The sequence below is a fragment of the Acipenser ruthenus genome, chromosome 3 (assembly GCF_902713425.1).
Source record: "Acipenser ruthenus chromosome 3, fAciRut3.2 maternal haplotype, whole genome shotgun sequence".
NCBI lineage: Eukaryota > Metazoa > Chordata > Actinopteri > Acipenseriformes > Acipenseridae > Acipenser > Acipenser ruthenus.
In genome coordinates, this window is record NC_081191.1 from 4,810,443 (window position 1) to 4,823,471 (window position 13,029).

The 13,029-nt window shown below is 43.9% G+C and overlaps 1 protein-coding gene across 1 annotated transcript in view; it reads right to left on the reverse strand.

Annotated features, from left to right (window-relative positions):
- Positions 1-308: 308 nt before the first annotated feature.
- The window catches only part of LOC117435691 (potassium voltage-gated channel subfamily H member 8-like), a 95,277-nt gene continuing 82,556 nt past the window's right edge, over positions 309-13,029 (reverse strand). The window contains exon 16 of the mRNA XM_034059046.3: positions 309-1,977. Coding sequence (XP_033914937.3) covers positions 1,369-1,977 — 609 coding nt within the window. The 3' untranslated portion in view covers positions 309-1,368. The remainder of the gene's footprint in view (positions 1,978-13,029) is intronic.

A 13,029-nucleotide genomic window follows, 5' to 3' on the forward strand; every position in this document is an offset into this window, starting at 1 on the left:
GGGTCCTTGAGGGTGTAAGCTCACACCACTAACCATTGGGTTATGCGGTTCTGATGCATCCCTCAGATGCTGCCATTCCTTCTCCCTCGCGACGGCTCTAGTATACATTATCCCATACATAATGTCATTGGTGGTTGTCTTCGAATTGAAAGGGAAGGTTAGGTTACTTACTGTAACCCTGGTTCCCTGAAAGAGAAGACGACCACCAACCGCGAGGTCGCATCGGTCGCCCTCACGGGTTCGATGGAAAAAGAGAAATGGCTTCCTCAGGATGACAGTTTTAATGTGGGCGGGACCAAGTGCATCATCCCAGGAAGGTGCCTATTGGCAGCTCTGGTATAGAGAGCTCAGCAATTACCTACCCAATGGACAGGCATATCCCATACATAATGTCGTTGGTGGTCTTCTTCTCTTTCAGGGAACCAGGGTTACGGTAAGTAACCTAACGCTTTACTTAACAATAAGGATAATCTCATAAAGCCTACCAGATTTAAGAGGCAAGTAATATATACATGTTACATACATTCATTACATGTTAAATGTTAAACATTTTCAATAAAATATTGCCTTGTTTTTAATTTTTACAATCACTTGTAACGTGCAGTCTCTTACCTACATTATCATAACTATATATATTTCTGTTGGAAGGACAAGCTTTATAAATATTTTTCATAGCATGAATGCAGTTTCCATACCAGGTTTACAAAAATAGTAATTGTATTTAATAAATAAATGAAGAGTTTGATTTACAGAATAGCAGCATGCAGTTTCTAATACAGTAATCCTCTACTGGTTCTATAAGGTTGATTGTTTAGGAGATAGCATGCAGTGCTAACTCTTCCTTCACTGTGGCAAAACTGACAGACAGAACAGCAGAAGCCCTGCCTGATCACCTGCAGTGAATAGAGCTTCAGATATTTTTCAGGGGCAATCTAGAGAGCACACGATCATAACCCCCAGTAAAAATAGTGAGCTTACATTGCTTTGTCTTCATCTTCCTGCTGCGGTGACCTGCATGGCCATTCAGCAACTACATGAATGAAGTCAACCCAACTAATACGCTACTTGAAAATGTCCATAGAATGTGAATCTGCAGTCAAACCCTTTTAGCATGCTTCTAAAACCTTTTGCAGAATGAACTGGTTGTATATATATATATATATATATCTTTGACTGTTTCACTTTAAGTGAAGTTTCCAGCTGTTTCATCCCCTAGATTTTAGTGAAAGACCCCAGAGCAAGCAGTCATGCAGTACTAACACCTTTTAGTTCAGGCAGCTGTGAGGCATTCTTCGAGTGCTGCTTATTATTGCATCATTATACATGTATGCTTTTGTCGTCCTTGAAATCATTCGAAGCCTTCATGATTTATAACGACAGATTTTGCAAAGAAACTGTGGTTTTCTCCAGAGGGTCCCAGAACATGGGCACATTTTCAAGACTAGACGATCTGGTAGCAGACCCTGCACTGTCTGCTAATTTGCCTGTCACAAACTGTGATGATGTTTCAGGAGAAGAACACACAAAAGAAGAAAGGGTGGATGAAATAGACTGAAGAGGAGTTAATGTTGAGTCTGACTGCGGGGAAGTGCACTTCACGTATTGCAAAGTATCCCCTTGGGGCAGTAATTGAATGTGGAAGGGTGGATAATAGTGGTCACTCTCCATAGGTCTCTGAGGATTTGTCCCATCCCTCTGTGGACTGTTACTGGTATGTAAGGAGTCCATTTCAAAAACTCTTGATACTGGGTTGCCTTGAGAAAGTTGGGCTGTTGGACAAGCATTTTGCCCTGCTTGGGAATGCATGCAAGACTGTTCTGTTGTCCTAGTCATTGTAGTTTGAAAACTTTGCACAGAAGTGCTGTGAGTGTGGCAAAATACTGGAGTTTTCTTTGAAGATAGTAATTCTTCAATAAGAAACATAACATTTCTTATGTCTTTACTTAATTGTGCTACTTCTTGACTTAGAGTACTAACCTGTGAAGAGAAACATAAATGGGATTACTACAGTACATTGCATACTTATGTTACTGCTTTAAACAGTAAATATGTATTAGTGTTATTTGACAGTGTTCCCATTAAATAGGAGTTGTTTAGTTTTTGACCCAAAAGAAAAATGACCACAGTACTTGTCAGAAAAACAAAACAAATGATAAATCCAGATGTTTGGGTTAATCCAAGCAAGATCATGCTAGAAGGGCAATTGCAGATTTGGTATGATTTTAGTTTGGATGTGTTCGTTCGCATTGTTTCTGGCAATGGTTCAATAAAACAGTAATTCTTCCCTCATCATAAACATGTATTTTGTAACTTGAAGGTATTCTCTGTTTCAAAAAGTGTCAACAAATGGACTGTATGAAGGATCTAGGCATGAGATAGCTGACTCTCTGATTATAATCTGTTACATCCATCAGTTGGCCTTTTGGCGTTTTTACACATTTTATGCCCCTTCTTACATCATAAAAACAAAATTTGATTCTAATGTAGCCCAGGGGAGGTAGCGATGTGGGCGATGTAAACAGAGGGAGGCAAGCTTCAGAGCCCAGTGACATCACAGCCCATGGGAAGTAGTCCCAGTGAGGTCAGAGGGCATCTCCACAGTTTCTGGTGACAGACAATTTTATAAGGCAGGACTAGCCAATACAGCTTTCATCGCTAAGATGAACTAAGGAGAACAGGAGCCGATAGGGATCACAAGGAGGCGGGGAACAAGGGGAGAAGATGGACACAAAGAGAAAGGAGCAAGGGGAAGAAGCGGGGCCAGATTAAAGGACATGGGGGGTCTACACTAAATCATAATTTGGGGGCCCCTTACATAGTATAGCGAATGGTGTTATTGGCATATTGGTTAATCCGGTCCTGTGTTAGGGACCTATGCTAAGCCATATTTTGGGGGCTAGCTAGCATTACAAATGCATAACATAACATCCACTGAGGTTAATGGGTCAGTGGTTTTGTTAGTTGAGCAGAAAGTCCAGCAGCTATTATATATACAATATATATTATATATATATATATATATATATATATATATATATATATATATATATACAATATATATATATATATATATATATATATATATATATATATATATATATAAAACAGTGTATGTATATCTGTTCTTTAGCATAAGAACATACATATATACAGGACTCCTATATAAAGTTTCTTTTTTTTCCACTGTGTGTTAATCTTCTCTCCTTTTTAGTTTTCTTTTATCCTGTACACACACATTGTTTTTCTTTTGCTGCGTGTACTACTACCCACCTCCCTTTGTTTGATGCCATTGATAGTCTACAGTGTATTGTAACAAAGGGCTGACTCTGGGACTTGTATGCAACTCTGCATCAGCATTGACCTCTACCGAGCACGGGAAGTGCGGCCAGGGATTCAGGGGATTGTTGGGCGCAGGAGCTAGGGGGAGGGTGTGCGGACGATACTGCAGTGTTGCAATGTTGAGGGATCGGGGGGGGGGGGGGGGGGGGGGTATAAAAATAGCAGTATGTATGCTAGCTGGGGGGGGGGGGGGTGTTAGAGGAGTGCTGTTTGTTGTTGCTGTGAACAACCTGCCAAATTGCTGTAACCTGCTATAATAATCAAAGGGTTATTATTTGGAAGATTCCTTCTTCGTTAATTTATGACAATATGTATTGGTTTTATCGACATATTGAATTAGTTGTATCCATTACCATCAGAAGAGCTCATGCATGTTAGCTGCTTTGATCCTGCAGTAGTTGTGTAAACACGTTACTGCTCTATTTGGTACCTGAATCCATTTATTTATCTCTACATTACTGTCAAGACTCAGCTGGAGATAAAGCAGTCAAGTTCATCACAATTACACGAGGGGAAGTGATCCATCTCAGACATGACTAAAGTGTCAGTTCTATCCACTAGGATAAATCCACCTGGCACAGCCACACATGTTTAATCATAATTACACTGTGCATCTTCCAGCACTGGCATGACCACAAATGATGTCTTGAATGAGTGAATGAAAATTTCAACTGGGCACAAAAAATAACTTTTAGTATTCTGAAATGCACAGGCATACCGTATTTAAAAGCATAGGAAGGAATTAAGAAGTGTTGCTCACAATCCCCCAACATGCAACACAAAACAGTGCTTATTGACTGTACAAGGAGATAGCAGTTTTTGGAGTGGATGAAATTTCGACAGTTTTTTTTTTTTTTAATATCAGAGACTTTATTCTGATATAATGTCACTATTTCTATACAATTAAATGTTTTCAAACTAGTTTCTCTACATTACTGTCAAGACTCAGCTGGAGATAAAGCAGTCAAGTTCATCACAATTACACGAGGGGAAGTGATCCATCTCAGACATGACTAAAGTGTCAGTTCTATCCACTAGGATAAATCCACCTGGCACAGCCACACATGTTTAATCATAATTACACTGTGCATCTTCCAGCACTGGCATGACCACAAATGATGTCTTGAATGAGTGAATGAAAATTTCAACTGGGCACAAAAAATAACTTTTAGTATTCTGAAATGCACAGGCATACTGTATTTAAAAGCATAGGAAGGAATTAAGAAGTGTTGCTCACAATCCCCCAACATGCAACACAAAACAGTGCTTATTGACTGTACAAGGAGATAGCAGTTTTTGGAGTGGATGAAATTTCGACAGTTTTTTTTTTTTTTTTTAATATCAGAGACTTTATTCTGAATATAATGTCACTATTTCTATACAATTAAATGTTTTCAAACTAGTTTCTCACTTGAAACCGAACAGTACAGTTTGGTGCAGCAGTAAGGAAGTACTTTTAGCAGCCTACAATGTGACCCTTCTTGGTAGATGGGTGTATAAATTATATAGATAAATCAAATTAAATGAAACTTATATTGGCAAATCTGGACACATTTAACATTTTATCAGGAGCTTGCTTCATCAGATGCGATTGGAACGTATGATTACACTTAAAATAATTAATTATGATTTTTTAGTTTTTGGCCATTTATTCTAAAATTATCTCCAGGACTATATAAAAGCTTCTTATATTTCATTTTGTAGCTCTATGTAAATAAATAGTACATCCACAAATGTAAAACACTCAATTGCTATGTACAAATACTGACATTAAAACAAATACTTTATTTAGCGGTGTGGTGTATTTTGCAGTACGAGTTAAAACGTGGTATGTTATGGAAGGTCATCAAGGTCAAAAATGTGTTATTTAGTACATGGTCTAATTTGAATTAATAAATGTTGTAAGTCTAATTATTACACATACTAATTTTGCCAATCAAATCACTGAAAATGAAATGAGAACCAATGACTTTAAAGAAAATAGTACATGTAATAATTTATCCAATTAAAAGTCGCCTTACATCTGCCATTCCTTCCCAATTCGTGGCGGTATATGGATTTGGCATTGGATAAAGTCTAGTGAAAGATGGGCAGACCCGGAACCTCCGAGACGAGAATCAGCCGGCGGCTTCAGAGCTTTAATTCAGTGGTAACCCCACTGTAACTAACATGTCATTTTAAACAAGTGTTGAAAGATCTGACATTGTATCTAATATTAGCTATGGTAACTCAATATTTAAGTGTAAAACTGAAATAAATATACACTGCTCCCCCTTTGTAAGGTTATACGGCAGTACAGTCCCCCAGGTTATAAGGCGGTACGGTGCCCCATAATGCCATTACACTAACACCAGTAGTCTTGTTATAAGGCGGAACACAAACAGCACAGACTCTTAAGTATGGTTCCCGACTACAGTGTTATAAAGGGGGAGCACTGTAATTAGAAAAAAAAACCCAAAACGATTGTGTACATTGTTAATACAAACTGAACCGTGTCACGGTCAACACTGTCTGTCTCAAGAAGTCGGCAGCACTCAGCAAATCTAGATTTGCACCGAATTTTCCTTATTCTTGATTTTTTTTAAAGCGTATTTCATGTATTTCATTGAACCAGCTACCGGTTATCCTCAGGACTTTTCAGTCTTTTACTGTTTTCTACCGTCTTCTCAAAACCCATGTATTTAACCGTTATTTGTAAATTCCGATGTACTGTATATACCGTTTTGTATTTTCCTTTATTTATATTTGGTTTGTATATATTGTATAAATGTGTGTTTTGACTTTCAAAACATTTTAATTAGACATTTCATGCATCAATATTAGCACTATACTCTTGAAAATTACAATAATTCTCACAACTGATGCTGTCTTTGGCTTTACGGTGTATATTCTGAATGTGTGTAATGGAAATATTGTATAGGTGTTTTCATAGTGTTTTGGTATTTTGCACTGCAGTGAAGTTCAACGGGCGGTCAACATGTCGATTAGGCTTCATAAAGTGAAGAATCCTGAAAAGGTCAAGAAGGGTCATTTGATTTGGTGTCAAATTTCTAATGACTCTCCTCAGTCATGTTTATGACATATTCTCATGTAAGGGGTGTCATGGAAATATACCCACTAGACTTCCCTGATGAAAAACGAATGGCACTTTGTTGCACTAAATGACAATCTTGTACCATTAGAGCCAGGGTCAACTGTACATATTAACATTGCTGACATTTACATGGTAATATTCCTATATAGAGTGAATAGGTATACTACAAACAGTATTTTATCTCCAAACTATTATCTAGTGTGACAGTGTAGGGGGAGGATGTGTGCTATCCCACCACTGCCACCATATGTGGTAACGTGACTGGCGGTCAAGGCTGGCCAGTGGAAGAAGTAGCAAACACCCACAGACAGTACTGCAGTTCAGCGCATCAGCACCCTTTTAATTACACAAAACAAACAAAACACAGGAACAAAATAATAGTTTGAACAAAACACTACACACAGAACTCTCAAACTAATCAAAACAAAACAGCACCCAAGCACAGCTATCATGGTACTTTTCTTACTCTTCTCTGTTTCTCTCCTTCTCAGCTCCACACTCTCCTACACAACCCAGATCAAATATTCCTTGCTTTGTCCTTTTATAGGACGTGACCATTGGTAATTGGCAACCAGTCATTCACCCAAACACACATGCACCAATGTTCAGAGCCTGTGCTTTGCACACAACCTCCCCCTACTCTGTCACACTAGCTATAGTCAACATATCCAATGTTGAGTCCTTGGTATACAGTAAACACAGGCAGCATGCATCTACACCTCATTTAATACAATTATTATACAGTGGTTTGCAGAAGTATTCACCCCCTGCAAAGTTTTTACATTTTGTTGGCACATGAGCCTACTCCACGAAGCTTTCAAATTAGACTTTACATGTATTATTATTATTATTTATTTTTTAGCAGACACCCTTATTCAGGGTGACTTACAGTCTTAAACAAAAATACACTTCAAAGAATCACAGTACAAGTATTAATACAATTAAGAGCAAGATAAAATACAATGACTTTGGTTCTAGCAAGTACAAGTATATGACAAAATACGATTCAATAACGAAGCAGATAGCAGTATCAATGATAATTACATCAGGATATAATTAAATACAAAATCCTACAGATTAAATGACACTTGACAGATTACAGTACTCTAAAGTACAGGATTAAATGCAGTAAAATAGGGAGTAGATAAGAGCAAGTAAAGCGCATTTAAGGAAGAGTGATAAGTGTCCAGAGGGAAAAGAGGAGTTCTACAGGTGCTGTTTGAAGAGATGAGTCTTGAGGAGGTACCAGAAGATGGTCAGGGACTGGTCAGTCCTGACATCTGTAGGAAGGTCATTCCACCACTGCGGGGCGAGGGTGGAGAAGGAGCAGGCTCTGGAGGCAGGGGAGCGTAGAGGAGGTAGAGCCAGTCTTCTAGTACAGGAGGAGCGGAGAAGTCGAGTGGGGGTGTAGGGAGAGATCAGGGTCTGGAGGTAGCTGGGTGCAGACTGGTCAAGGCATCTGTAGGCTAGTACAAGAGTCTTGAACTGGATGCGAGCGGTGATCGGGAGCCAGTGGAGCGAGCAGAGTAGTGGAGTAGCGTGGGCGAAGCGAGGCAGAGAGAACACCAGGCGGGCAGCAGAGTTCTGGATGAGCTGGAGCGGACGGGTGGCGGACAAAGGGAGGCCAGCCAGGAGGGAGTTGCAGTAGTCTAGGCGGGAGAGTACCCGGGCCTGGAATCTGCACAATCTACACAACCTACTCCACATTGAAAAGTTAAAAAATGCATATAAAATATAAATAAGATTTACAGAGAAAAACAGGTTAATCTCAGTTGCATAAGTATTCAACCCCTTTGCTACTGCAGCCCTAAATCAGCACAGGAGCAAATGATTTGTTTGAAAGGTCACAAAATTAGTCAAATGGTTTCAGCCTGTGTGTACTCAAAGTGGTTTAACTTGTAGATAATTTCCCTCAGGTATATAAAGACTTTCAAGCTGCAACTCACATAGTGATCCAACAAAGCAACCATTTCGAAACAAGTCAGGGATAAAGTGGTAGAGAGGCTCAGAGCAGGAGAAAGGTTCAAGAAAATTTCAAAGGTGCTGATTATCCCTCAGCACAGTGAAGTCCAAGAAGTGGAAGATGCATCATACCACACAGACACTACCCAGATCAGGTCGCCCTCCCAAACTGAGCAGCTGGGCAAGCAGGAAACTGGTTCGGGATGTCACTCTGAAGCCAAAAAAGCAAAGTTCTGCGTCTGAGATGGGAGTCAGTGTTCACACATCAACAATAAGCCGTTCCCTACACAAAGCTGGCCGGTATGGACGTGTGACAAGAAAAAAGCCATTACTCAAAAAGCCTCATCTTAAAGCACGTAAGGAGGTTGCAAAACAGCATGTAGATGATACTGCAGACATGTGGAAAAAGTTTTTGTGGTCAGACGAGACAAAAATTTAACTTTACGGTCTAAATTCCAAGCGTTACGTCTGGCGCAAGCCCAACACTGCACATCACCTAGTCAACACCATCCCAACTGTCAAGCATGGTGGTGGCAGCATCATGTTATGGGGATGCTTCTCTTCAGCAGGGACTGGGAGGCTTCTCAGGATAAAGGGGAGAATGGATGGTGCAAAGTACAGACAAATCCTTGAGGAAAACCTGTTTGAGTCAGCCAAGACTCTGAAACTGGGGAGGAAATTCACATTTCAGCAGGACAATGACCCAAAGCCACAGCCACACTGGAGTGGTTGAACAAGAAGATAATTAATGTTCTTGAGTGGCCCAGTCAAAGTCCTGACTTGAATCCAATCGAAAATTTATGGTGAGACTTGAAGATTGCAGTCCATCGACGATCCCCAACAAACTCATCAGAACTGGAGCAATTTTCCTGTGAAGAATGGGCAAAAATGTCACCATCCTACTGTGCAAAGCTAGTAAAGACCTATCGAAAAGACTCATAGCAGTAATTGCTGCAAAAGGTGTTTCTACCAAGTACTGACTTAAGGGGCTGAATACTTATGCAACCAGTGAATTTCATTTTGTACATTTTCTTTGCAAGTTTTGCTGACATTTAACCTCCTCCTCATATAACAGTGTTCAGTTTAACCACTACAGCTTTGAATAAAAAAAAGTTTGTTTGAAAAACTGTGCATACATTATTTGTAATTCAACAAAATGTGAAAACTTTGCAGGCGGGTGAATACTTCTGCGAACCATTGTATGTACCTATGCATTACAGAAACCACAATTATTGAAGGTTCAGCTATTGAAAACACACTTTCATAAATCCTTACAAATATTCAGTTTTTATATGATGCATTAAACATATTTCATGAATAATCTATACTCATTGACAGTAACCATAAGTTTCTCATTTGCAGATTCAGTGTAACCATACATAATTAACTGATCTGACAGAAGAACATGGGTAGAGGATGAATGAACAACTTCTGCTTCATGCTATACCACTGAATTGCTATGATCTCAGTAATCTGCTAAATGTTTTTTGTTATACTATCTGTCTATAGGATATATATATATATAGTAGCGATATAGGTTAACGCAGGCAGGCGCATCACACAGGGCAAGGCAATCCACATGCAGAGGGCGGACGCGAACCTGGGACCTCTTGCACTAAAGCATAGCGCCGATACCACTGTACAAAAGAGCCGGCTCCTTTGCAAGGAGCATATATCGGGCTTATGTCCCTGTGTGTGATTACGTCACCTACCAGTCCTGCTGCTGCCTTCCCCCGTGCATGCTACACTCTCCCCTACCAGCCTCAAGTCCACCCCGGACTTGCTAACCAAGCTACAGTCCGACGAGTGCGTGCCGGGGTACCTGCGTCCACTTCTAACACCAATGTAGCGATCTCGGTTAACGCAGGCAGGGGAGAGTGGAATGTGCACGGGGAAAGGCAGCAGCAGGGCTGATAGGTTACGTAGTCACATACAGGGACATAAGCCCGATTTAAGTTCCTTGCAAAGGAGCCACCACCTTTGTACAGCGGTATTGGCGCTATGCTTTAGTGCGAGAGGTCCCGGGTTCGCGCCCGTCCTCTGCCTGTGTGTGGATTGCCTCACCCTGTGTGATGCGCCTGCCTGCGTTAACCGAGAGCATTAATTTATTGGGGGCTGTGGCAAAGTGCCCCGCCCCTGTGTGCATTTGTGTGATCTGTGTTGTATGTTGCGTGCGTGTGTGTGTTAATGTTGGTGTATAGATTGGTACACGGGATATAAACGGGTCTGTGTTTCACGTATATTTAAAGTGTAGATTTGTATTTAGGCACGAGGAGAGCACAAATCACTTCACGTGCTGGTTAAATGTAATATGTGAGCACGGGGTTGCACAGAATTAATTCACGTGCTGGGATTCAAGTGAATAATTAATTAGTAATTGAATCCCAGCACAACAGTATAAATAGGCACATTTTTAGTCACTCGTGGTTGGTGTTCGGTGAGTGGAGAACGGGAGAGAGAGAAGGAGAAAAGAAAGTCTAAAGTAAAGTAATTAGTGTTATCTGCTCACCGTGTTTGTCCGTTTGTCTGTTCACTGTTTAGTCCGTTTTGTTTATATGTTTCTTTTGGCGTCAAGTGCCGTGTCCTGTTTTTTGTACTGTTAAACCCTTTTATTTGTTAAATAAACGCTGAGTGCAGCCATTGCACTCAGCTCCTCATCACCACCGTCTCTGTCTGTGTATTCCTGTCTGGTCTGACGCCACCCACTCTGGCCGTCTTTGTGACACGTGGTGTCATCGTGGGATAACAGCGCCTCCAAGCGTCAGACCAGGAGAGGGGGTTTTGTGTTTAAAAAAAAAAAAAAAAAAAAAAAAAAAAAACCACAGGACTGGTTTCAAAAAAAAAAAAAAGTGAAAATGGAAGGCTGGAGAGACGGCTGCCGGGACCTGGAGGACCTCCTCGGGGGCCTCGAGGACCAAGGCTGGTGCATGGCCTGTGGAGTCTACGGACACACGGTGGCGATCTGCCCCTTCCAAGGTGAGGAGGAGGAGGAACCGGATAAAGAGGTGAAGGACAGGGAGGAGGAGTGCCGCCTAAGGGCCAGGCATCCACGGCGATGTAACAAGCCATCGCCGGGGTGCCTCCTCTGCGACCAGGATCACCTGTTCGCCCACTGTCCCTTCCGCAGCTATGGGGAGGAGCCTGAGCGTCCACAGACCAAGCGGGAGGAGCCTGAGCGTCCACAGCCCAAATGGGAGGAGCCTGAGCGTCCACAGCCCAAATGGGAGGAGCCCGAACGTCCTACGCCTGAGTGGGAGGAGCCCGAACGTCCTACGCCTGAGTGGGAGGAGCCCGAACGTCCTACGCCTGAGTGGGAGGAGCCCGAACGTCCTACGCCTGAGTGGGAGGAGCCCGAACGTCCTACGCCTGAGTGGGAGGAGCCCGAACGTCCTACGCCTGAGTGGGGGGAGCCCGAACGTCCACAGCCCAAGAGGGGGGAGTCGGTGCGTCCACAGCCCAAGAGGGGGGAGTCGGTGCGTCCACAGCCCAAGAGGGGGGAGTCGGTGCGTCCACAGCCCAAAAGGGAGGAGTCGGTGCGTCCACAGCCCAAAAGGGAGGAGTCGGTGCGTCCACAGCCCAAAGGGAGGCAAGTCGGGGCTTCCACAGCCCTGGGACCCAAGCCACCAGCAGAGGGAAAATGCCTGCTGGTTCAGCCCCAAGGGCCGGAAGGGGAGGAGTTACAGGCCCAACCCCCTGGAAATTTTTGGGGGGGAGAAGGGCAGGAGGCTGGTGTCCCCCAGCAGCCTCTATTCATGCTGCTGAAGGCAGCACGGCGCGCACCAGCCCAGCCGCCACAGCGGAGGGAGCCAGCGCCGCCAGGAGCAGAGGAGCTGCCTCTGCCTCCGCCACCTCCACCGCTTCCTCCACTAGGAGCAGAGGAGCAGGAGCTGCCTCTGCCTCCACCACCACCAGGAGCAGAGGAGCAGGAGCTGCCTCTGCCTCCGCCACCTCCACCGCTTCCTCCACTAGGAGCAGAGGAGCAGGAGCTGCCTCTGCCTCCACCACCGCCAGGAGCAGAGGAGCAGGAGCTGCCTCTGCCTCCACCACTTCCAGGAGCAGAGGAGCAGGAGCTGCCTCTGCCTCCACCACCTCCAGGAGCAGAGGAGCAGGAGCTGCCTCTGCCTCCACCACCTCCAGGAGCAGAGGAGCAGGAGCTGCCTCTGCCTCCACCACCTCCAGGAGCAGAGGAGCTGGAGCTGCCTCTGCCTCCACCACCGCCAGGAGCAGAGGAGCTGGAGCTGCCTCTGCCTCCACCACCTCCAGGAGCAGAGGAGCTGGAGCTGCCTCTGCCTCCACCACCGCCAGGAGCAGAGGAGCTGGAGCTGCCTCTGCCTCCGCCACCGCCCGGAGGAGAGGAGCAGGAGCTGCCTCTGCTGCCCGTACCTCCGCAGGGAGTACGGTGGCCGGAGCCCCAGAAAGGGGAGCTGCCGGCCACGAAGAAGGGGGACGAGGTCTGGAGACCACTTTCCCCAGCAGCAGTTTCGCTGCAGGAGTTCTTGTGGCCGGAGCCCCACAGGAGGGAGCTGCCGGCTACGAAGAAGGGGGAGGTCGGGGGACCACCTGCCCCCGCAGCTTTTTCGCTGCAGGATGGGACCAACAGGCTGTCAGCCGTGCCACTACCGGCAGGGGTGCTG